This window comes from Thermobia domestica, chromosome 1, assembly GCF_964235325.1.
Source record: "Thermobia domestica chromosome 1, izTheDome1.hap1.1, whole genome shotgun sequence".
Classification (NCBI taxonomy): Eukaryota; Metazoa; Arthropoda; class Insecta; order Zygentoma; family Lepismatidae; genus Thermobia; species Thermobia domestica.
This window is the reverse complement of record NC_137454.1, coordinates 384895186-384921997: the sequence shown is the minus strand read 5'-3', so window position 1 is coordinate 384921997 and position 26812 is coordinate 384895186. Positions and strand designations below refer to the sequence as shown.

At 36.6% G+C, this 26812-nt stretch overlaps 2 protein-coding genes across 2 annotated transcripts in view; one reads left to right on the top strand and one right to left on the bottom strand.

Moving 5' to 3' along the window:
• cv-d (vitellogenin-like lipoprotein) overlaps positions 1 to 3409 on the top strand; it is an 89107-nt gene extending 85698 nt beyond the window's left edge. Inside the window, exon 23 of the mRNA XM_081731983.1 lies at positions 3151 to 3409. Coding sequence (XP_081588109.1) covers positions 3151 to 3164 — 14 coding nt within the window. The 3' untranslated portion in view covers positions 3165 to 3409. The remainder of the gene's footprint in view (positions 1 to 3150) is intronic.
• A 6414-nt stretch (positions 3410 to 9823) lies between these two features.
• The window catches only part of Dhdds (Dehydrodolichyl diphosphate synthase subunit), a 35490-nt gene continuing 18501 nt past the window's right edge, over positions 9824 to 26812 (bottom strand). The window contains exons 6-7 of the mRNA XM_081731970.1: positions 20606 to 20713; positions 9824 to 11669 (exon numbers count right to left, since the gene is read on the bottom strand). Of these exons, the coding sequence (XP_081588096.1) occupies positions 11538 to 11669; positions 20606 to 20713 (240 nt within the window). The 3' untranslated portion in view covers positions 9824 to 11537. The remainder of the gene's footprint in view (positions 11670 to 20605; positions 20714 to 26812) is intronic.

Below are 26812 nucleotides of genomic sequence, written 5' to 3'. Positions count from 1 at the left end.
TTGATACACTTTCTTATTAATATACTAAGCATGTCATATAAGATATATAAGTAACGAAGTGTATCACGATTGCGTTCATAGTAAAAAAAGAAGAAAAGAAACGTATCAGTAGGTAGTTGCTGCACTCACGTCATGTAACAGAAAGTTGCCTGTGAAGACCAAACGAAACCGCGTCTGATCACACGGAGTGTGCATATGAGAGAAAGTAAGTCCATGCAATGATTATAGAAGAACAAAACGCACTGTAGTAACGTTGCGCGAAGCTGTAGAGATGTGTGTGTGGTGCAAAATATTGAAGAGTCAAGGGAGATTTATTCCAGAAATGCCACATTTCTTACAAAGCAAGAAACAGCATACCGCAAATGAATCGAATGAGTCACGACTGGTTATATGTATTAGGTGGATGATCCAAGCTGTCAACGGTTTAATCAAAGGATAGAAAGCTCTAGAACAGGTAATGCCGAGCACCCATGATTGGAGGGTTTGTTCGAATTATTTGCGCTATGAGGAATGCTTTTCGACCTTCTCGTATTTTAAGTGATACGGAAGAGATTATCGCCGAACGAATACTAACTTGGTAAACCAACCTAATCATTTACCAATACCAATAGAATCCGAAAACTTAAAAATAATAATAATAATAATAAAATCGCAAGAGTACTTGGCACAAGATGTCTGTTGACAATTCAATGGACTTTCCAAGATTGACCATTCAGGAGTTGCGTGAGATAACTCTTGGGGTGTATCAAATTGAGCAAGCCACGTCTAATACAAAAAAGTATTTGAGTGAATTGGGTCTTTATGACTATTTTTTCACAAAGAGCACAATGATATTGTTCGTGTCCAACTACAATCACATAACACGTCTTCCAAAATATACAACGCATGGATTCAGTACCACAATAGTGTTTCACCTCCAACTCGTGGTTGTTGGTATTGCGAATGCAAGGTTTGTGCACGGATGGTTCGTTGTTGTGCACATATAGCCACTGTATTGTGGTATTTGGGTTATCAAAAACATTTACAAGCAGCAGGTCATTCTTTACTTCCCCACGCCTCCTATATCATGAATGTTAAAGTTTCTCATTGGTTCGAAAGTACAGAAAGCTGTGACGACGGGTCGAACTAATTACTGCGTAGGTTTTCACATAGTTTATTTGATTATTGTACAAGCCACAGCAATGTTTTACGTTTTTGTGATTTGTTGCACTAAGAATGTTTCAGTGTATTCAGCTAGGTTATTATAAACTTTTGACTTTAATTGATACATATTTTTTTTTATACTAACGATCCTACTTTATAAATATACAACTCGCCAAACAGCCCCCCTTATGGACCCTCATCCTTTATAAAACAATTTTCATCATTTATGTAAAACTGGTAATTTGCCAACAATACTTTCTTAATAGTCTTCAACAAACTTTTTCAACAATACTTTTTTTTTTTTTTTTTTTTTTTTTTTTTTTGTCAACAATCCGTGTCTGGTTTAATAGTCTTAGAAACAACATCTTTGTATTCATTGAGATTGTAGACTTTTCCAAAGCAAGAGTTGTATACATTTTGCAATTAGAGACATTTAAAGCTATGAGTGGAATGGAGGGCTGTGAGGGGAGTTGTGAGACCCTTTAAAAATGTTAAAAAATCATTTGTATTTCAAAAAATCAAAGTTAACTGAATTTATTAAAAATAAAATATTCTTTTGATGGTAAAACAATTACAAGCCTGAAATCATCAAGAGTGTGATTATTCCTAAAGAACTTTAAAAACATCATTATATTAGGAACTGGGATTTTTCTGATAGTTTATACTGAATATACTGTAACTTTGAAAATGAAACTCTAGACACCCTGAAACAATTACGGGGAAGTGAGACGGAGAATGATAGTCGAGCTTGGAGAAAATGGCCCCTCTGTGTTAATCGCAAAAATAAACTATAAATTTGACGCTATTGGTAGTGTTCTGCATGCAAACGGAGCGGGTAAGCCCCGGAGTATGCATACCAATTATAACAGAGCTATTCGTCTCCAAGCATGTATTGATTAGTGCTGTCGAAATCGGTTTTTGAAAAAAATCGAAAACCGGTTTTTGAAAGAAGTGAAATTTCATAAAACCGAAATGTCGGTTTTGAAAACCGCTTTTGCGGTTTCGGTTTTCAGAAAACCGGTTTTCTTAAAAACCGAAAATGTCACAATAATTCGACAGCACTAGTATTGATGTGGATGGCGAATTGGTGGACTATGTTATGGGGAACAGAGATTAAAATTCTTGTAATCAAAGGTATGAAAAATGAAATGAAATCTTTTAAGTTTTACGTCCCACGATTATGCCCACTAGGCTAAAGGAGACGGTGATGATGAGAAATGAATGAAGTGTTGAATGAAGAAAGTGGAAGTAAACGGGAGAACCCCAAGAAAACCCACTCACATGGTGTTTGTCCACCGCAAAGCTCACTTGGCGCGAGCTGGGATCGAATCAAGGACCGCATGCACCAGAGATGAACGCTCGAATCAAAGGTATGAGAGAAACGTGATTATGTTCAAGTTATGTTGCTAGTTTCTTTACCGCAGTCTTTGAAACTTCATATATATAATTATGGGTGACCCTAGAAAGCAGAGCTATTTCTAAATATACAATAACCAATACTTCTACTCCTGCAGTATATACCGGGCGCAACAGAAAAAATGAAATGAAATGAAATTTTTGGGTTTTACGTTCCTTTTTTATGCTGGCTAGGCTAAAGGAGACGGTGAAGACGAGAAATGAATGAAATGGTGGAATAAAGAAAGTGGGAGGAAACGGGAGAACCCCGAGGAAACCCACGCACATGGTGTTTGTCCACCACAAAGTTCACTTCGCAGGAGCCCGGGCGCAACAGAAGTCCGGGGTCACAGGCTATTTTCGTTATGAGTAAAGATACGAAAAGTACAAGTACAATAATTAATGCATTTTAAAATAAGACTTCTGCAAAGTGCCCTTATAGTGTTAGTTTGGTCACAGAGAAAATAACATTTCTATTAGATTCCTTCTTCCCCATTGGTTTTAAATTGTTATATTGTTTGCTTTTGGTTAAGACAGAATGAGAAAACTTTATTTAGTAGGAGTCATTCACTGTTCATAAATATTTATCTATTTATTTTTCTTTCTTTACAGTTCATGCTCGTTGAAACTACAGTGGAGTACATGACGAGTAATTAAAAAAAATGTGTACAATTTGGAGTACATGATATGTAATTAAATAATTCTATGTACAATATCTCATAATTGAAACTTTCAACTTTGTAAACATTCTCGAATATTGCATTGATGTGAACATTTGCATACATGTAAAAAAATAAGCTTAATTCATTTGTTTTTAGTTTGATCATCGAAAATGTAATTAAAGTGAATAAACACACGAATAATCATTGAACTACCTGAATTATTTTCCAATTATAATCCTTGAATATTAATCATAAGGTTTACTTTGGGTTGCCAAAAAAAAATATGAGCAATTTTCTGAGCGGAAAAGATCACGGAATTACAACAGTTTAGTAATCGCTTCATCCTGAGTCGCATGAATGCTTTTCACTCTTTAACTTGCCATCAGGCACAGTTACTTGGTTGACCTTATGTCATCCATTGCTTGAACCGTGATTCTTTTTCTCGCTCTTTCTTGAAATGAAATTGAAATTCTTGAGTTATACATCCCACGAGTATGCAATGTGGGCTAAAGGAGACGGAGATATTGAGAAATGAATGAAATGGGAATGAAGAAAGTGGAAGGAAACGGGAGAACCCCGAGAAAACCCACGCATACGGTGTTTATCCACCACCAAGTTCACTTGGTGTGAGCTGGGATCGAACCAAGGACCCCATGCACCGTAGGTGAATAATCTACCACTCAGCCACCGCGCTCTCCATGAAACAATATAATCAGTATTTTCAAGCAATGGCGTATCCTGACTACAGTCTTTTTCCAAAAAAAACATGACCACTCATGGGTCGTATTTGTCACAACCTTAGGTACAATATTTTGATTTTGGCTTGACATAAAGCATCCTAAACGCTTATGGATAAGAATAAATGGCCTTTTAAAGATTTTACTTGGAGGTCAGGGCTTTTTGATTACCGTTTTCGGCAGCTTGTCTAGAATAACATGTTAAGAATAGAACAACATTTGTATTCTATTTGCATTATTAATGTATCTACGTACTATAAGTTAATAATATATTAAACAGACAAAATGGATTAAATAGGTAAGTCAAAGTGGTATTAAAAAAAAAAAAAAAAAAAGATCGAGGAGGTTGGCCTTTAAAAAAAATAATAAAAGAAGAAACTATAAATCAGTTTAAAATGCCGCTTCTATGCAATGTACTTGTAATCCTAGAATATTGCTTAAGTGTCTCGCAGGATCCTCTTATGCACAGCCTTGTAAACTTAAGTCATTTTCTCTCAATGAAACAATATCAATTAAATTTCTACTTAGAAAAGGCAAATGCTTCTGCACAAGCGCTGGAATTTGACGTTGTAACTTGCACATACTAACTGATAATCAAAAACATCATACTACTAAGACGAGCACACTAACTGATAATCAAAAATTCTATTCCAGTTTAATTTCTCTGTTTTTGCCCCTTCTGACTCCCCTCGATCTATTCTACTTTGGAAAGCAATGTCCAAGAAGGAACCCGACATAATATCGAAACAACATTATGAGAACATGTATCAAGTTCACTCAACTTCGGGATTGGTTTGTTTTCCTTCTTTAAACACAGGAAATTGAACTAGTTACAATAAAATGCCCAAAATACAATTACGTTCTTATTCACGTAAGGAGTAGGCTTTGCTTCGTCTGCTAGCGAGTTGAAATATTTTCATTTAAGGGCCCTCGAAACTGCTTCTTCCTCCGATTGAACTGAACTCTTAGTAGTGGAAATTTTAACAATAAACCTGGCAGTTGTTTCGGATATAGGAAGAAATGTCTCTTTTTTTTTTTTTTTCGTTCGTAGAACTGACATGTAGGGCTGATTATTTGTATTGCCTTCCCGAAAAGCAAAGAAAAAAAGACTTCAATAGATATTGTATTCACTAGGTGGTGCTGTTGTCTTCCCTCTTATTCAGAAGAACGACGGATATCGTCAAGGAAAAGAACAATAATTTTTTTTTTCGTTATTTGTTTACTGCCCGTAAACGCGTTAACATAAAAAAATTGCTGCTGCTTTCGAGACACTGGCACGCCAACTCCTTTTCTATTATCAGTTTTTAACATGACAAGCTACCGAAATCAACATAATCTAACTTGTATACAGGGTGATTGAAAAGTTACGTAGCTCAAATTTCAATTCATGCCTTTTATTTCTTTTTAGCTTATACTACATCAGTGGTTCTCAAACCACGCATCTTGCTGAGCGCCCACGACATTGCGGCACACTTCTTTCATTTTTTTTTATCATTAATAATATCAATTATAATAGTGTAACCCTGTAAGTTTTTATAAAGTAGTGTCTCAATGTAGTACTGAGGATTGTTAGTGCCGCTGGAGGCGATGACTGGTATGTCTTTTTCAAAATTGATTTTAATTATATTATTATTATTATTATTTGATTTGTTAGATCCAAACTTGAATTTGGGTCAATCGTTTGGAAGTTTGTCTAATATACTTGTTAATAAAATCGAAGCAGTACAACAGGATTTTATACGACTACTATGTCATAAAATGGAAAAGAACTACTTACTATTCACACGAATACGAATATTGGTAAACTTTTTGGGGATTTCAATCTCTATCAGAAACAAGAAAATTTATTGATAAATACTTTATTCAAATAATAAGTAAAGTAGCATTACTGTTTGGAAAATATAGGAATAAGAGTGTCGAGTTATATGAAAGAAGTCAATCGACATTGGCAACACTAGATTCAAAACGTGAAATATTGAGAAGAGTGGTAATGTCTTATGACAGTATACATTAACATATGTTTGGAGAAACAACAGAGCAATTATATATATATATATATATATATATATATATATATATATATATATATATATATATAATTTTACAAAATTAAACTGTTTTAACTTTATGATAAGGGACTTGATTTTATTGTTAATTATTATGTATCTTCAGAATATCTTTAGTTATAACATTTTATTCAAACTATTTTGTTGAAATATAAGTAACCAGGATCTTTTGCATACCGGATATGAAATTTTAAGCAAGGTTGACTCATTCTTTAAACGACAGTTAAATGAAGCTTTAATTTCCATAGTTCTGTAAATAGTATTTTATGTAATTGTTTTTTTATTTTTTTCTAACCTTGTAATTTGAATATATTAACCATCTGACAAGAGCCTTAACCTGCTAATATTCATTCTATACTACAAATTTTCTGGTCTGTTTTAAGTGTTTGTGATAATGATTTTAACATAGTGTTGTATTTTTGCCAATGAGTTGTTCACAGCACTGAAAATAAAATTATTATTATTATTGTTATAACAACTTACGATTTTTAAATGCTAAAATTTCGCGACACACTCCATGGGACTGTGCAATACACTAGGTATCGCGACATATCGGTTGGGAACCACTAATCTAGTTAATAATTATATAGTATTAGCTACTCCTCAATTTAACTAGTCAGGTTGTAAATTGGAAGAAAGAAAAAAAAAGTTGAACAAATCTTTAAATATGAATCTATTCTCGTAATTTGGCGGAAATCCATTTACAGTCACATTACAAATGCATTTACGAATCATAAGAAATTATACTGACCAAAAATGTACATTGTATAGAACATATTTACATTCGACAATTCTCTTTTTACATTGATCACACGTTCTACGTTAAATTCTACGCAGCTGAATACAGTAATAACAATTCTATCGAAAATCGCTTGTTTCTGACACTCTATTTCCAAGATGAATTTTACATAAAAATGAATATGTACAAATTTATGGCCAAAAACATGAAACCAATGCATTACAAAGTTATATAACAAATACATCTATTTTGTTAATTAAATTGTACTTAGGATTTCGAAGTACATTATCCAGGTAAGTGACTTAAAATTATTTTTGTATAATACGCTTTGCGCTTTTAAACTAGATGTGAAGAGGGTGAAACCTTGTTCCGAAAGATTTTACCATTTTATTTAATATATATATATATATATATATATATATATATATATATATATTAGGATTTTTCTAGTTCAGTTAGTTCTTTGCACTTTCACCAAGCTTTCAATACAATCCAGGGGAGAATGCAAGCTTGTTATTAGTGAGGGAAATGTTCTTCGGCTTGGCACACACGTTGCGGTATACCGGTGAGGTTTACCTGTACGGGTCACCTGTACAGGTAAACGGAGCGTGTGTGCTAGCCGCTGCAGATCAAACAGCACAGGCGTAGCGACCTGTGTAGGCGACCGGAGAAGAATCGAAATTCAATTCTTACTACCTGCGCAGGCGTGTAGGCTTGATTGTGTGTGTGAATCACTCCGGCACACCTGTGATTTAGGTGAGTTGTGGCTAGTTCCTTGAATAGGGAGCGTTGGTCGTCGTCTTCTTGTTTGCTCGCCATCTCTCGGCTGATTTAAAATCTTCAGGTTTACCGTTGCGTTTGTGTGCTCTAGCCTGCACAGGTATACCTTTCCGATATACCGGTGAGGTTTATCTGACAGATATACCGCAACGTGTGTGCCGGGCTTCAAACTGATGGTAGGAAGTAAAAAACAATAAGGGGAGATAGGAGCTTTTCTACATCATTCTGAGAGTTGTCAGAACCTTAGTAATTCCTCAAAATACAACAGAACTTAATTATTTTTTTCCCTTTTTATATTGTGCCTAACCTTTCATTATTTAAGTTTAAATTTTATTAGACAAAGTAAAATTTTGACTGTTCCTATCGACAATAAAACTGCAAATTTAATTTATATCCCGACGTGGAGGATACTGCGAACAAATCTGAGCATGTAATATATACAGAGTGCAGCACAGAAAACGTTTTTTTTTTTTTTTTTTTTTTTTTAAATCGCTCAGTTGTATTCTTACAGGCATTTAAACGGGTATAATCCAAATATCACAAATTGTAAGTAACAGAGTACCCCATGTAACAAGTCCTTTCCAACAAAATATCTACGATGTTACATTTCTCTCTTCTCTTCAGTGAACTATTCGGAGAGGAGGAGGAGAAGAAGAAGGCAGATAACCTGGCGTTGAGGGGCAAGATAGAATAGTCCATGGTTCGAGGACACATGACTACATGTACACTGCCAACATTCGTTTCTACCATTTGCTTATCTCATATTCTCCCCACCAAATCATAAACGAGTGCTCTTACGTCATCCATTAACCAGTTAGAAATGATTGTCCTATTAGACTTAAGAAGACTGTCACGCTAGGAAAAAACGTTTTAGAGGAGTTTGGTTTACTAAAACTTTTTTATATGTTTATCCTATCTGTCCGTTTGTTCAGGGGACAAAAATCTGAAAATCTACTTGATGGATCACCATTTATTTTTAGTCACAATGTAGAGAGTCAAAAGTCAGAAATCGAGTTCGCTGCTGGTGGTGATGTGATGTGATGTGATTTTGAGTTTACGGTCCCTTCCATCAGCGAGGCAATATGAGACGTGGAATCCGAACCATATGAACTCCCGCCAGGAATCGAACCCGGGTCTCCCACGCGAAAGACTTGTACGCTAACCGGTTAACCATGAAGGAGCTCTCGCTGATGAAGGTGATCGATCCACCGTTAAGTGATAGAACTCGGTTATTTCTAGTTTTGACATTAATCACAATAAACCAAAAACGGTAATACATAGCGAAAACAGAAAATGAAATGAAATCTTTGAGTTTTACGTCCCACAGTTATGCCGGTTAGGCTAAAGGAGACGGTGATTATGAGAAATGAATGAAATGGTGGAATGAAGAAAGTGGGAGGAAACGGGAGAACCCCGAGAAAACCAACTCACACGGTGTTTGTCCACCACAAAGTTCACTTGGCGGGATAGCGAAAAGAGATTTTCTGGAATCTATTTAGCGTTCTAGGAATAGGCCTCTGGTTCTTTCTTAATCCTCTATTCAAACTAGAACAAGTGGCAGAAATCAACTACTTTCGGTTTGAATGTTGACTGCTATAGGTAATAGATAGCTAGAAGCGGTTTTCTGCAGTCAATTAAGCGTCCTAAGAATTATATTGCATCTCCACCCTAATCTCTCTACTAACTGTAAGACCGGAAACGATAGCAATATACTACCTGTCCCGTTTTCAACATTAATTGGTAAAATATCACGCAATACAAACCAAACTCCTTTAGGTGATGTACACATGGAACTGCAACTTCTTTTTGTGTATACGTCAGTCTGCCCCGGAGGCCACACATCAGATTACTAAAATATTATAGCGTGGTAGCTTGAGTCGTCTTCCCCCGAGGTACAGATACGTGGGAGTCATATTTGGTTCCCATGGCCAAGGGTTAAAAAACTTTCAACTCATATGGCAGTTAACGTGTTAAGAACTATTTTCCTTTCGTTGTAAGATTTTCAAATGAATACTCACAGTCCTTGTTAAAATGAAAATTGTGAACTTCTAATTAGAAATGCAACAATTATGATACGAAGTACACTTGAATTAAAATTATCATATACACATGTAGCATAGCTTAAAGGCAAACAAAGAGTGTCGAAAAGTAATAATCACATTATTTATGGAATTAGTAAAACGAATCAGAATCATAAAAATCAACATATATATATATATATATATATATATATATATATATATATATATATATATATATATATATATATATATATATATATATATATATATATATATATATATATATATATATATATTTGTTGATTTTTATGTTTTCTGATATATATTGTTGAAAACAGTATGGAATGTAGTAACAATCAAAATAAGCAAATAAAAATCAGCGCGAGTTTGAATTTTACGTTCCGGTATGCTTCTTTAAAATTCATTCAGTACATATCTTCTAATTCTGCCTCTAAAATCATTTAAAGACGTTCCTGTTGATTCTTTATATTCCATTTCAAAATTCTCGACTGCTTCTTCACCTAATTCACTTTCAAATGGAGAAAAAATAAACTCAATGAATAAGTTGTGAAATATTTCTTTCATTTCATTGCGTTATTCAACACTAAATACAGGATACACTAGCATTCAATTATCAATTCTAGACATAATTTGCGCTGATGAATCATTCGACAGTACGGACCGGACGATTCCGGTAAGAACCTACCGTGTTGCCATTCCATAAAACATAAAGTAGTATAAATGGTTTAACACAGCAGCACGGAAAGCTGGAGGCCCGGGTCATTCACTTTCATTCTTTGAATTTCACTTTTATCTTTACGTATAAGTAAGTAGGTAATAAATCGAGCATTTCTTAGAGTCCTCTTTCCGGACCCGATGGCTCTCTTGAAACCGAGATGCTGTGATGTAAAAGGCCTATACTGTTGGAGAGTCTGTGCACCCACCAACTTCACCAGATCCTATTTCCGATCGTGGTTCAGACCCCATGTTAATAATAGGGCATGTCCTTTATAACCTTAGTGTTGTATACGGACGAAATCTTTCAAATGTCATTATATTACGTAGAAGTGCCCTCGCATATTACCGCGGATCATCTCTTCCTACGATAATGAATACGTGCAATTGAATAACACACACAATTCCAAGGTTCTGCGCTCAAAAATTTCGAAGACTTGGTCAACAAACAAACAAAAGAAAGTTCTCTCTTACAGATCACATTTCCTAAAATCCCGCCTGACCTAGAGCCTGAGATGCATTGAGGTTTTACCACTGAGATATGGTGAACGACAAAGAATTATTCAAAGCCCCTACTTCCCCTCTCCCAATATATGATCAGTAGATCTTCAATTTAACAGGTTTGTTTGTTTGTTTGTTTGTTGAAAAGGAGCCACTTTACCGTTCCTTTCCATTATCATGGCTATATGAGACGCGGACCTGCAGTTTAAAGTGGTTAGTGTGTTCAAATTTAAATGCTCTTCTACCGGGAATCGAACCAGCTACCTCCTACACCAAGAGAACAACGCTACACCAGTAGGCAGGCTGGTTTACCATTGGATCCAAACAGATATAACATGACTGGAAGCAGAACTCAACTGTTCCGCACTGAAAGCGAGAACACTTAACCATCTTGATGTCAGGTATTTTTATAACTGACTTTTCAAAACGATAAATTAAATGCTACCCCATTCTGTAAACTCGCATTTTACCTCACTCTGATAGAGGAAACTAGAATATTTCCTAATACTCACAAATTCATTATTCTTCAGTCAGACTTGAACTAATTAAGACACCACATCACCACACATACTATTTACCATTCTCAATTAACTATTCGAACATACTAATAATCTTAGTTTCTATATTACATCACCAGTGGTTGGCAGTATTTTTGGAATACAAGTTAGTTACAGCATAGCTGTTACCACGAATAGAATCCCGAGGGATATTCCACGTCTTTTATACACAAATTTCTACCTTACGAGTAGATACAACTACTATACAACCAGTTTGCTCGTTTCTCTCAGATACGTTTCTCTTCTCTCGTCCAAAAGTTTCAAAAACCTCTCCACTCTTCTCTTACTTTCTTCACTCAACTCTGTTCGAGCCTGCGCAGACTGCTTGGCGGCCTGGAAGGTAGAAAGAAAACTGCCATTACAAAAGCTTTATTCTAGTCTGATAGCACCTCAAGTATGTATATACAAATAAACATTTCTTACCTTGACAGCTGTAAGGACTATTGTATCGTAATAGCACCCTTTTGATATAAAACATGAAATAAAATAAGTTCACTACAGAATATAAATTCATGGATGCAAAAAGAAAAAATAAATACATATACAATTTCAAAATACGTTCGATTTTTGACTATCTAGCATAATAATAATAATAATAATAAACTCCGTAATATTTTATTTGAAACGATCTATTCGACTTTTAACGCCTTCACTAAAGCGTGATTTTGCCAAGAACAAGCAGTCATTTAACAAGTACTTTCTAAAACACTAAAAACTGTTAATGTATACAATATTTATATTCTCGATTTTCCTACTTCTGTAATAAATCTTTAAACCGTACAGTAGAGTACATAACAAACATTTATAAAATACTGGGCTAAGAGGTTAGAAAATATGAATAAGAGTACGCTTTGCTATAAATCTCTCACTGAGTAATGTTCCTCATCAATCTCTCTTCCGACATTTCGAGTGAAACACTCGGTTACTCACTCTCAGGGCCACATGGCGGAACTCCTTTCAGCAACATGGGGGGCGCGGTGGCTCAGTGGTAGAGCCTTCACCTCCGATGCTTGGAGTCCTGGGTTCGATCCCAGCTCGCGTCGTGTGGACTTTGTGGTGGACAAACACCGTGCTCGTGGGTTTTCTCGGGGTTCTCCCGTTTCCTCCCACTTTCATCATTCCACCATTTCACTCATCTCTCACCATCACCGTTTCCTTTAGCTTAACGGTATAACCGTGGGACGTAAAACTTACAGGTTTCATTTCATTTTTCCTTTCAGCAACACGATATTCACATTGTTTTCTGTCTCTCAGCAGTGGTAATTATGAATATAGCGCAGATTTTATGGATATGTATAGGTGCCTGCCTTTTCGCAACAGTTATAGGCTGCTCTTATTATTTTACTATGTAATACATGCGAGGTGTGTTAAAAAAAAAATCGAACCTTTGGTTGGCAAAAGTACATTTGTAGACTGACATAAAATCCTAGCTAACTGTCAAATTGAATAATGCTGAGTAAAAAGCCTAGATTCTACTTCAGAGCTGGTGGCACATAGGTCCATGTGCATTCTTCTGGAGATTATTTGAACTAATTCCACAGTGAATACTAGATAGCCCAATTTTAACTGAGCAGTGTTAAGCACATAGCCCACATTTTGACATTAAATGGAACTTTTCCATTTCTGTCACTCGGCATGGATTTCATTTATAGTCTACATTTATTGATTTGGAAATCCGAAACACTAATTCCCTTCAAAGTAGTCTCGTTGGTAATGCACACACTTCTCCCAGCGCTTCCGCCATTGTTGGAAACACTTCTGGAACGTAGTTTTTGGAATGGTGAGCAACCATGGCGTCGCATTCCGTATAATGTCTTCTCTTCACTCAAATCAGGTCCCTTTTAGTGGCATTTTCAGCTTTAGAAACAACCAAAAGTCACACGGAGCCATGTCGGGTGAGTAGGAAGCCTGACGACACAAAGGAATATTGTGTTTGACGATGAAAGTTTAAATCAAATTTCGCGGACACTCTCCTTATGCCCAAATTCTCGTTCAAAATTGAATGTACCGATCCGATTCAATGGTTTCCGCTTGGGTATCCCCAAGCTTTTACCAAAATTTGATACAATATTGCTGTTCAAGTTCTTCTATGATTTTACAAAAAACTAAAATCGGACGACCATTCACTACATATTTTCACTCGTTACCGTCTGACGCTTTCTGCGGGAGGAAAAACAATTCACGACTGCGCATGAGTGTCCTCTCTACATCTACACCGAAGAAAGCCTCCCGCGCTTCATTGGTTTACGCGGGAAAAAAATGTTTCGATACTTTTTCAATACACCTCGTATACCAGGTATGTAGGTCAATAATTCTGAATTTCGTCGCTCGAGGACGCTGGAAGCACAAGGTGGTTCAATCTCAGTATGTGTGTCAGTGTGGTATGTCAAAAAATGAGACGAAATCTTAAGTTTTAAGTCCCGCGGTTATACCAAAAATGAGACGCTGATGATGAGAGATGAGTAAAACAGTGGAATGAAAAAAGTGGGAGGAAACGGGAGAACCCCGAGAAAACCCACGAGCACGGTGTTTGTCCACCACAAAGTCCACACGGCACGAGCTGGGATTGAACCAGGGACCCCAAGCACCGGAGGTAAACGCTCTACCACTGAGCCACCGCGCCCCCAGTGTGGTATGTCATTGTGTTGCCAGTACTGTGCCTGTGAAAACACCGTAGAATCACAACTGAGTTCGAGTTAACGTGATTGTGTTTTGATGTGTTAAACATGTCTAGTTTCAAACCAAATAAAGAGCACGTGCAGCACGTACTGCTCTTCCTGTTCAATCAAAAGAAAAACGGAAGTGAAAGCCATCGTATCCTCGTGGAAACTTGTGTTAACGAAAGACGCGTGTGTGCGGTGGTTTCGACGCTTCAAAAGTGGTAGACAAAGCTCGCCCAGGCCAACCGAAAAAATTTCAAGACGCCGAATTGCAATCACTGTTGGACGAAGACGCTACGCAAAGTCAACAACTGGCAGAAAAGTTGAATATTGGTCGCCAAACCATATCTGATCATCAGCAAGCCATGGGAAAGATCCAGAGGGCAAGAAAATGGGCACCGCATCTCTCAACGATCGACAAATGGAAAAGAGAGAAACGGTGGGTTGTCATGAACGAAAGTCGTTCTTGCATCGGGTAGTGACAGGAGACGAAAAACGTATCTTCTGCAAGAACCCAAAACGCAAAAAAAGCATGGGTTGACCCAGGGCAACCCTCCACATCGACCGCAAAATCGAAACGCTTCGCCAGAAAACAATGCTGTGCGTCTGGTGGGATCAGAAAAGTGTGGTATATCCCAAGCTTCTGAAATCAGGTGAAACAGTGAATACCGCTCGCTACCGTCACTCAATTTGCACAAGAATTACACGACAAGCTCATAGAGTAGGCTACAAGACATCGAAAAGTGATTTTGCACCAAGACAACGCTTCATCACATACAGCGAAAGACGTCAAAGACATCATTTCTGCGCGGAGCTGGGAAGTATTGCCGCACCCGCCGTACTTACCCGACTTGGCCCCGTCGGACTACCACTTATTTGCATCGATGTCTCACGCACTTTCCTAGCAACACTTCCAGAATTACGAAGATGTTGCAAAATGGCTTGGTGACTGGATCACGCCCAAAAGTGAACGATTTTTCTGGGAGGCCATCCACACGTTGAAGGACGGATGGGTAATGTGTTTAGCTAGCGATGGCGCATACTTTGAATAAAGCATTTGTTAGCCTTCTCCGAAGATGCAACTTTTTTTTTTCCATAGAAATTTCAGAATTATTAACCAACACACCTGGTATGGAGTCGTAATGAACGTTAACTAACCAAATTAACTGATAAAATGGTTATGCCACTGTGTAGCCCTATGGATGAATGACCCAATGTTGGAGGCAAAATGAATGAGGAACATTACTAGGTAAGTGACCTGAGATATTACAATATGCTCTATACGCTCGATAATTACGGTGTTACTCTTTATACGCATTTCAAACAACTTAAAATGATTTCAATAACTCATTGCCGATTTTAGTGTTTTAAATGGAAAAGGAACTAAGTTGAATAAAGTGTAAAAAATATTTGTAAAGCCAAAGCTTTTCATTACCCTCTAGTTCTTTAAGGCAACATGGTTGGTTGCGGAATATTAGAAACATAACAGTCCATCTAGTATTCACACGGTACATAGTAGATGAGTCTTAGTTAATCTTAACAAGATGTGCCCGATTATATCTGTTTTAAGTAAAACTGATTCTAATTTCCACCTTGTTAAAATTCATTTACTGAACAAAACAGCCTTTTAGATATTCAACTGCATCAGCAGCAGTTGACATTATTGCATAAATTTTAAAACTGAGGAACACCTAAAAAGTTACAGCGATACATAGAGAATCTTATAAAAAGGAGAGAGGGGAGTTGTACATTATTTTGAAGCACTCTACGAAACTATTCACCAAGAAAATCACACTTCTTTCGGATAGCAATCGGTCACATACTTTGACTTTCTATAGCATAAAATGTCCGACAAAACCTAAGAAAAATTGATGAAAAATTTTACTATTAGTGAATGTGATTTGAAGTTGATAACGTGAAAGGCAGAAAATTTGATATATGAGGTAAGATAATTTTACATTACAGATGCATACTTTTTTTTTTTTTTTTTTAAGCTTCCTTTTCTAACAACGGCATGTGCACAAAATCATAACAGATTCCGCCCCAACAACCTGACACACTCAACAAGTAATTTTCCTGTTGGAGAGCCAAGACTGTCCTCTGTAACTTCTTTAGGGATTTAGGATTTAGATTTCTGGGCTTCCGGCATCTATGGCCATTTAGCCCGTCACGATTTGAGGGATGACGTCCCTTGGCGAGCACACTATCCGGGGAAAGGGAAGGAAGGAAGCGGCCTGGGACCTATAAGTTAGGTACCACCCCGGCATTTGCCTGGTGTGAATGAGGAAAACCCAGGAAAACCTCATTCAAGGTGGCTGGCCTCAAAAAGCGTGTTACACTTTTTCGGCCGAGTGACCCCATCGGAAATCGAACTCGGGACCGCTCGCACCGAAGGCGAGAGCGTTAGCGACTACGCTACCAGGGGCCACTCTGTAACTTCTTTGTGCTCCAATAGAGAAATTATAAATGTATGTAAAAATAACTATTAAATTACCGCCCCTGCCCAAAAGTAATAATAATAATAATAGTAAATAAAATAAAACGCTCTCTCATCTATATATTCGAACGACCAAGAAGAACGCATTTCCTGGGTTTTAACCAAATCTACCGACAAGAGATGGGTAGAAAAGGGAGAAACCTGAGAAAATCCACGGATACGATTTTGTCCACCACACACACACATAATCTGAAACTGAACCAGAAATCCCCGCGCCAAACGTGAGCATTTTACCACTGCGCCACCATTTTCTCGAGTTTATTCTAATGTTACTTTCTACATGTAAGTACTACTAGAGGTTTAAAATCTTAAACATTCTTGCAAAAATGATACAAACTTTAGAATTTTTGAAGCAATCTTTAAGAGTAAGTCGGAAAACGTATTTGAAGCATATTGGGTGATATGAATAAAACGGAGAAGTTACTCATTACGCCCAATTTTGAAGTAGTTACTCGCATTGGTATCAATAAAAAGAGAACTGAGCACTAGTCGTCTCGGCTGACCTCGAAGAAGCCCCGCCCTTTTGAAGTAACCACACCTCTATTCTCGAGCCGAGTAACTACTCCGCGTTTGATATCAATAAAAATCAAAGACTCTTCTGTGATGCTAGTAACTTCTCCAAATTTGTGGAGCAAGCTAAAAAGGTGACTCCGTGCGAAATATGGCAGAGTATATGATTGTTTTGCTACGTAGCAAAATTTATAAATTGCATAGAAATGTTGCAAATGAAGATTACAAAAAACATAGGTTCATGAAAGAAAATTATAGAGTAGTTAGCACAACATTTTTTAAAGAGAATCAACGGAAATTTGGGGTGATGCACTACGTAATGATGAAAAGATGCAGGTTTTCTTGCTTTACGTGAGTGATCCGGGATTCCAGATCTGAATGTGAGGGGATTCAGTTGTGGCTCAAAGTACTGTGTCTATGACTACTACAAGTGTAATGGATGCGATTATTGCGAAATCTGAAAATTGATTGTTTCCGGAGGTGTGTGTAATATTCAAACAGCAAAGGCAGAGTGGCAAGAACAATATACATTTCCGGGTGCTATCGGAGCACTTGACTATAAACACGTGGCAATAAAGAAACCTAGTATTTTGGAGACGAATACGCTAATAGGAAGAGCTCCTTCGTGGCTAAGCGGATAGCGTACATACCTTTGGCATGAGAGGCCCGCCTTCGATTCCCGGTGGGAGCTCATATGGTTCGGATTCCAAGTTAATCAGTGGGTCCCGTCTCATATAGCCTCGCTACTGAAAAGGACATTAAACTCAAAATCAACTCAACTCAACGCTGATAGGAAGGGTGTATACATGAGAATGTATATTTTTTTATGCCAAGGTGAAAGGAGACACGTATGGTGTGGAAAACGCAATGAGATGGACGTGCTTTATGACGTGACTGGCTGGACTATTTAAAAAAGGAAAGAAAGGGACCAAGTGTCTGATTTCGTTCTTAAAGCCAAACAATCTTGGACAAGACCTTGGAAAACACGTGATATGCACTTGTGCTAATCTTGATATTGCTGGATTCCAATCAACATCCATCAGTTCCAAGAGGTTCGTTCCCGTGGTTTCTGTATTACTTTCTTGTTTCCCGTTTTCTTTTTGAAATTAGTTTTTTTTTTTATTTTTATTTATTTATTTTTTTTTAATGCTCGCTCGGATATTAAAGATTCTCTTTTGGATTTGTGACTCATTTGTAGATGTATTTGATACAGGGTTTGTATGATAAGTAATGAGACCAGGTCTGGAAACATTGTTTTATTGATCTGATCTGTACAGGGACTTAAAAGCTTTCGAAGTACTCTCCTCTTGCGTCGATGCACTTCTGCAATCGATGTTTCCACGCTGCAAACGCCCCCTGGAAGTCAGCAGCCGGCATGTCCTTTAGAAATGTGGTCACGGCTGCTTGGATGGCTGTGACGTCTGCAAAACGGGTTCCTTTCAAGCGTGGCTTCAGCTTCGGGAAGAGGAAGAAGTCGGCCGGGCTCACATCTGGGCTGTAGGGTGGTTGTGGAAGGACTTCCACCCCAATCCGGGTCAAAAAGGAGGTCACTAAGAAGGCGGTGTGGGCAGGGGCATTGTCGTGATGCAACTTCCACCGGCTAGCGATCGCCGGTCTTTTCCGCTTGACGCTCCTGTGCAGTCTCTCAAGGACTTGTTTGTAGAAGGCGGCGTTGACGGCTTGTCCTTGGGGTACAAACTCCTTGTGGACCACCCCCACATTGTCAAAAAAAACAATCAACATTGTTTTCACCTTTGACTTCGACATTCTGGCCTTCTTGGGGCGCGGGGACGCAGGAGTGTGCCACTCCGCGCTTTGACGTTTCGTTTCAGGGTCGTACTGGAACACCCACGACTCGTCACCTGTTATGACGTCATCTTCAAAGTTAGGGTCACTGTTCATGAGGTTCAACAGTTCCTGACAACAATCAACACGTCGTTGCTTTTGTTCGTCAGTCAACACTCGCGGCACCAGTTTCGCACAGATTTTTCTCATTCCCAATTGTTCCGTCACAATCTTGTGCACTGTTGTGTGGTTCATATCGAGTTCATCAGCAATCAATCTCAACGATAATCGACGGTCTGAGTTCAGGAGATCCCTCACTTTTGCCACAGTTTCGTCCGTAGTCACTGTTGTCGGGCGTCCAGCCCTCTCCAGATCCTCAACGCTTTCCCGGCCGTTCCGGAACGCACTGTGCCAACGAAACACCTGGGCTTTGGATAGGGCTTCCTCTTTGTAGGCCTCCGTGATGAGAGAAAGCGTCTGAGTAGCCGTTTTCCCCAGGCGAACGCAAAATTTGATCGCATAACGCTGTTCGATGGAACCCTCCATGTTTGTTGATTTTCCGCCGTGACAAGAATGTTCACAAGGGCTTTGTCCAAGGCTTGTCCGCGCTCCACTAAGGCTCGGAGCCAACTGACGCGCGGTGCGTTGCTTTGCTCGGACCCCCCCCTACATCCTCCATCACCGACAAACCCGCTCCAGCGACACGCGCGCCGCGGCGCGGCGAGTCTCATTACTTATCATACAGACCTTGTATTTCGTTGCATTTCACTGTAATTGCCTTCAAAGCTTCGGCTTTCCTTCGTTTACTTTCTGGTAATTGTGACTTTGAAAGTACCACTGGAACTTTTATAATATCCACAAATGCACTTTAATTGAAACCGTCGTTGCTACTTGTCCCTTCCATGGCGTTTAGGATACTGCGCCAGAAGTTGCCCACAACGAAATGACCGCCCAACAGATGGGAGAAATGAGTAACTACTTCTTTTATTGATACGACTCAGTGCTACGTGCAGAGGAAGCGCGAGTAAACGTTCATAAATCTGGAGCGGACTAGACCTGAGTAATGGCTTGTTTTATTGATACGAAATTGAGGGAGGAGATTACTCCAGGTGTAGTTACTCCGATTCTCGAGCAGGACTTCTCAGGAGTAGTTACTTATTTTTATTGATATCACCCATTGTCAAATTAAAATGGATACTAACCAAGAATGTTTTGTTTCACTGAAATCCAATACTGTTTCAGCCTACATTATCATCTTCCTCAGTTGGCATCCAATTTATTAGTACATTTAGCAAACTTAATTTAATTTTTCTTCACATTAATTTCATATTTCTTCATACGTTGAAAATTAGAATGGAAAGTTCCGCATTTTTCCAACTTTATCATTACTAAAACACTATTATAGCTTAAACCCTGTGACATGAGCCATGTAGCTATCCATAATTAAAAACAAGCCTCCCAATAATTATACCAACAATCCAGGTATTCTATGAGAAAGCAATAGCAAATATTTGCAATTATTAACAAAAGATTGGATCAGGATGATCAAAAAATCCAACTTTTGTTTTCTCTTTAAATATAAAGACAAATTGTTTACAACAGTAAAAGTACAAAAATGAAATGAAATCTTTGAGTTTTACGTCCCACATTATGCCGACTAGGCTAAAGGAGACGGTGAAGATGAGAAATGAATGCAATGATGGAATGAAGAAAGTGGGAGGAAACGGGAGAATCGCGAGGAAACCCACGCATAAACAGTACAAGTGTTACAAATATATGAAATATTAAAATTTCTCTTAAATGTATGAGTAGCTTACCTGAATGCGATCGTAATTTCTTTGATAATGAAACACTGCCGACAGCAGATGCCATATTGTGAATTCTGGCCATAAGACGTCCGTAAAATATACGTAACTATAAGATATCTAGAATAAACAGATAAAAATAAACAGATTTAATATATATTATATCAGGCATTGATAGTTTGTAATTACTAATTATATATATATATATATATATATATATATATATATATATATATATATAGGCAATTATTTGCTACTGTGAACACTACACTTTTTTTTCTTTTCTGTTCTGTTCTTTTTATAACGCTATGATCGAAACTGTTGCTTTAGTCAGATAATATAAAGGGTGTTCATGAAGTATTTTACCAGTTTTAAGCATGGATTAAGACCATACTTTCGATGTTAATGTTATTTGTTTCCAGCAGTTGATGTAATAACTCATTTTATTTATTTATTTTCTTTTAAGCATAACTCAATATATGTTCCATTTGTTGCACGCAGCACTCAAATGAGGTCCCGAGTTCAATTCCCGGCATATTGAACCCATTACGGTGGTTCGGATTCCACTTTAAACTCTAGGTCCGTTTCTCATTAGCCTCAGTGCTGAAAAGGGACGCTAATGAACAAAAGTAGAACAGTCAACTAGTATTTAAGCAAATCTAGTATTTATGTTGTATAATCATGAATTTTTCAGATTATTATTATTATTATTATTATTATTATTATTATTATTATTATTATTATTATTATTACTGAATAATCTGTTATGCTACAAATGTGTACCTGAATTTATATACATATAAATTTTGTGTATGATGTACAATGTCTTCCACTAAGATGGTGTATTTCCGCACTAGGGCAGCTTTTTTTTTTTTTATTATTATTATTTTTTTATTTTAAATAGAAATACTACCCGACTACTGATTGGGTCAAAGTAGTAAAATTTCTCGAACCCCTCCCGTCACCAGACACTACCGCATGGACTTTTTTACTGTAAGAATATTTAAAAGATCGTGTCTATCGTACCAAAAGATGTGAGGACGCGAACTTGAAACAAAGATTCATGAAGCCATCAGTACCTTAACTGAAGAGCGTTACATCAAACATGGATGATAGGAAGAGATTATTGGATTGAGGTGGTGCCTAACAAGTGATAGGATAGGTTGGGGGCTGGTGAATTGCTCCTTACATCCTGTATCCTATTCCCACTTTTTTTTTTTTTAACTTGTGTCTGACAATGTTGATACTCTCAAAGAAAATTTGACGTTTAACATATCGCTCCTATGCTTTCGTTGCTATGCAAATTCCAGACAGCTAAATGCATTTTTAAAAGATTGAAGAAAACGTAGGTATGTGAAATATAAGGCAAATAAATCTTTAAATATTCTACTTTAAGATGAACAGATTTAGTAGTACTGTTGGATGGAATTACTGTAATGTGACTTCAGATAAATGGTATTTCATTTACGTGAAAAAGAAAAAAGAATTTTTTATAACGGAACACTATGGAAAAGGTGCAAAACTTTTTTATTATTGTTAACATTGGGTGAAACTGCTATAATGTTCGCTATTTGTTCTTTATCTATTTATATATATATCTCTATGAGTTACTTGAGAGAAAAGAAATAAAATGATCTTAACACAAAACATTCATCATCTATGTTCGTAGATGAATCGCAAAACAAGAAAACTGACAATAGCTTTCGTCATACAAAATCTTCAGAACACCACTCATTCGAGCTGTGCAACTTCTTGTATAAAGTAAAAGACAATTTCTGACCAAAGCATATGTAATCTAATAAATAATGGCGTTATGGTTTCAGCAAAGTAACTTTGCCTTCATCTGACACATTATAAAATACAATTCCTAAGACTACGGCTTATATATTCTAGAAAATGAGAGAAAGTCATATATGGGATCCAATCAGATACGTCCTTTTATTTTTAACAATGTTTAATTGATTGCATATTTGTATTTAAAAAATAAATATAATCAATTAAAATTGTTAAAAATAAAAGGACATAAAATTGATTATATATAGAGCAACCCACATTATGCTTTATTTTTTTCCAAATTATGCTTTATTATTAATTTCAATCATTGTTTTACATTAATCGTGTATAATATATAATATTTACTATATATTAAATATTCTAAATATCTTGATCTATTTATTAATATTTTATGTAACCAATTTCTTTCATATTTAATGAACTTTCTACTTAATGGACTGTAAAGAGATATCTGCTCGAGTCAATTTTTCTTATCACTTGTGTACACCTTAGAGGTACGTATATACAGAAAGGGAAAGTAAGAGATGCCACCAAAAAGTACAGAAAGCGCTCAAGTTCAAGAGGTACACATAACAGTACAGTGTGGAGTTCTTGTATACTATTCATTGTTGGCGGAAAGTTTTCTTCCTCTTTTATTTCTTTTCTCCACATCAAAGGATTACACCGAAAAGAAGTTTACAGGAATAAAAATAAGCTTTTCCTTGTTGCACTGTCAATGATTTTGCGTTATAAATATTGGTTTTAAAAAATATTAATACAGTATACAGTATGTTGCAAGAATTGTGCTATACAGTATATTTTAAATTATGCTTTACTTTCTAAAATTATGCTTTATTATGCTTTTGAAATTAGTTTCTTCTGGACCCTTAGGCAACCACAACCATGTTTAAGGTACCAACCATACGTGTAAATCGCTGCTTTTTATGCTTTTGGGTTGCTCTAATTATATATATATATTTTAAAAAACTAAATATAATCAATTAAAAATTGTTAAAAACAAAAGGACGCATCTGATTGGATCCTATATATGATCTCTCATTTTCTAGAATATATAAGCTGTAATCTTAGAAATTGCAATTTATAATGTGTCTGATAAAAGCAAAGATACTTTGCCGAAAGTGTAGCGATATTATTTATTAAATAGTATATGTTTTGGTCAGAAATTGTCTTTACTTTATACAAGATCTTCAGAATTTCATCGTTAGATGTCAAGCAAATAATGTTTTCTTTTAGGCAGAGTGTTCGAATAAGTTTTCCACACAAACGATAACCAATCACCACCTACGAAAGATGAATACAGTATTTCCATCCCGAGGTAGACTCATGCTTCGTCCAGTTCAAATAAAATGGTGCCCCAAGTTCTACTCGGGCTTAGGATCGAAAATGTTGAATTTAACTACGGAATACGTTTTGTACATTTTCAGTTTATTGGTAAAATAGCTTTTCAACCAGCTTACATTGTAACAGCTAATTGTGGTTTATCTAGGAAAAGCAAACAAAGGATAAAAGTACACATAACAAAACCACAGAAAAGATTGTTTCCGAAGCCTTCCATATTTTCATGAAAGAGTCAAATTTAAATTTGAATCAGGGAAGCCTGTTGTGTTTGCCTACGTCCAATAATTATTCTCATTTTATCGATATATATCTACTAGAGATTTTAGTATTATCGAAAAACAATTTATCAGATGTCATTTTTTATAATATAGTGATTACTGTGGAGACTTGGGTTCGATTCCCGGCGGGAGATCATGTGGTTCGGATTCCACGTTACTCAGTAGGTCCACGTCTCATATAGCCTCGCTGCTGAAAGGGACGTTAAACTCAAAATCAACTCAACTCAATATAGTGATTATTGTGTTTGATATCTTTATGCATGCCCATTTGTATTTTTTTTATTTTTATTAACGATTTTTACTTTTTATTTATTTCATTATTATCATTATTATGTTTTATTGCAATTTTTTTACTGTACAGGAAATTGTTATTGGGTCTATGTTTATTATTTCCTGATGAAAAATAAATAAACTGCTTTCTGTAAGAATTATAAAAAATAATCTTGTACCGTTATAGTCACTTATTCTTTATTATCAACATAACTTTCAAATCCTCGACCATGAAATCAATTCATCTGGTAAGCACAAAACCAATCCGTGTACTATATAAATATCTTACTAACACTTATTTACCTCTATACAACTCTATTAACTTTCTCAAATCACTATACATCTGGTAATCCCACAATTCATCAACTACGGAATCGACATTTCTATGTACCCAAACGCAATATATCATATCTGGTTACTAACAACAAATCTTCAGATATTTTTGTCTAACCGTTAAACTAAGTGGCGTTAATCACATTGTCGTGTTTGCCAACTCCACATCTGGCACTAGGGTAGAGTGAAAAGAGGCCAAAAAAAATTCTTTTCGAAATTCGATTTTGGATAGGGGGCAAAAGTTGCATCATATCGTAGTACTTCACCATGCAAAATTTCAATTCTCTAAAATAACTTTTAGCCGGGGTGCAATGGGCCTTAAGTTTGATAGATTTTATAAATGAGTGAAAATAGCCCAAATTTTTATTTTTTTTAAAATTCGAAGTCGGATATAGGGCAAAAGTTGTATCATATTGTAGCACTTTACCACCGGAAATTTCAATTCACTAAAATATTCTTTAGCAGGAATGCAATGGGCCTTAAGTTTGATAGGTTTTGTAAATAAATATACGTTTATTGTTCATTTGTATAATTATTAGGCAGCTCTTCGCTTGAAGGAGACTGTAATTTGAAGGTATTATGATTTGTTGTTGTGTCCAGGTGGATTTCTAAAGCTATCGAAGTTCGTATTCTATGTTACAGGCTACATCACCCCAGAACTCACCACATGGAGGTGGCTACAGTTGAGTTCCATCCCACTTACCCACCAGTATTAGATTGAATGTTTCATAAATTTTATTCACGTCTTCAAGCAAAATACTGCGACTTTATCTGAAAAGTAGTCATGTATTTTCTTAAGTCAAATTTGGAACGAATAAAGAAATGTCTCCCGGCTCACATACTGACGAAGAACCTTCACTAAGTATTTTCACCAATCTTCCCACTGTTTGCGTATAACATGGAAACTCAGGGATATCTATACTTGTACTTTCTCAAGAACAAATTCTCGCAATTTGTCATCTGTGATATGAGTCAGTTCTGTTGTTACACCCAATTTAGTTTATTACTTCTGTGTAATTACTAGCCTCAAAGTTTAACACTGGCAGTTGGAAGGAACGAGTTTCACGTTTACATTGTTTTCTGGATTGGAGGATTTTATCGGTAGCAAGGATTCGCGTAGCTGATCTGTAGGCTAGTCACCAATCATGGCAATAAGAATATTTTCAGAATTCGCATAGAATGCATTTCTCGAAATTACTTTATTGACAAAAGTCTTGTATGGTTCTTGCATACATCTCGAAAGTCTTATGGTCAAGAACAAATGTTTAGCTCCGTATTTGGCAAGAGGTTTCACTTTTATGCTGAACCACACTGGTCATATACTTTTACTACGAACTTTACGAGAGTTTAGAGCTCTTCTGAAGAATTTGGCATTGATATATATATAGACGCGAAAGTCTACAAGCCATTGTTAACCAGCGAGTATGCGCAAGTTTCCTAGGTTTCTTATCTGCTAAGTTTTTATCACAGCCTCCTCTTACGACAGATTGACATATTTCATACAAATATCTTTGATCATAACTGAGATGACGCACGCTTAGATATGTAGGGAGTTCTGAAGAAATCTTTCCGAAGCTGCACACTGAATTTGTCTCATAATTCACCAATGATCTACCAATAGGACCAGACAAAGTACCAGTAGTCACATCATCGATTTCTTTCAGTAAATGACGAAGTAATAGTTCAATGATGTGCAATAAACGTATGCATCATTTCAAGGGCCTCTCTAAATGGTTTTCGAGCACTCTAATCATCATCCTTGTGAGCCAACATTAGTATTAGTATCATTGTAGCCAATAGCTACCATATCTCATAGGTCCACATTATTTTCTTGTAATTCCCGGCAGATGGAACTAGCAGTATTCTTTGCTAATGCTGAAACGGTCAAAGAAGCATGGCTGAGAAATTTATTACCCGGTTCTTCAAGAACACAATAATGATCTTTCCTCTTCATATCTCTGACTTCCGGAGTCGGGCATTGCGAGTGTTTGATCTTTCTTCCCATCAAAATAGATGGTACAAGGTTTCTCTTTATTAACAGTCACTTCAGTTCTTACACTTTTACGATTTTTCGCAATCTCTCTTTGTATTTTACTTTGTATCAATTATGTTTTGCAGGTGCTCTGGACTCACAAATTTAAAATCTTCCAAAACTTCAGTAGCAATAGCTGCAATTTTCTTCTAGTCATTCCGGTTTTCTCCTTCA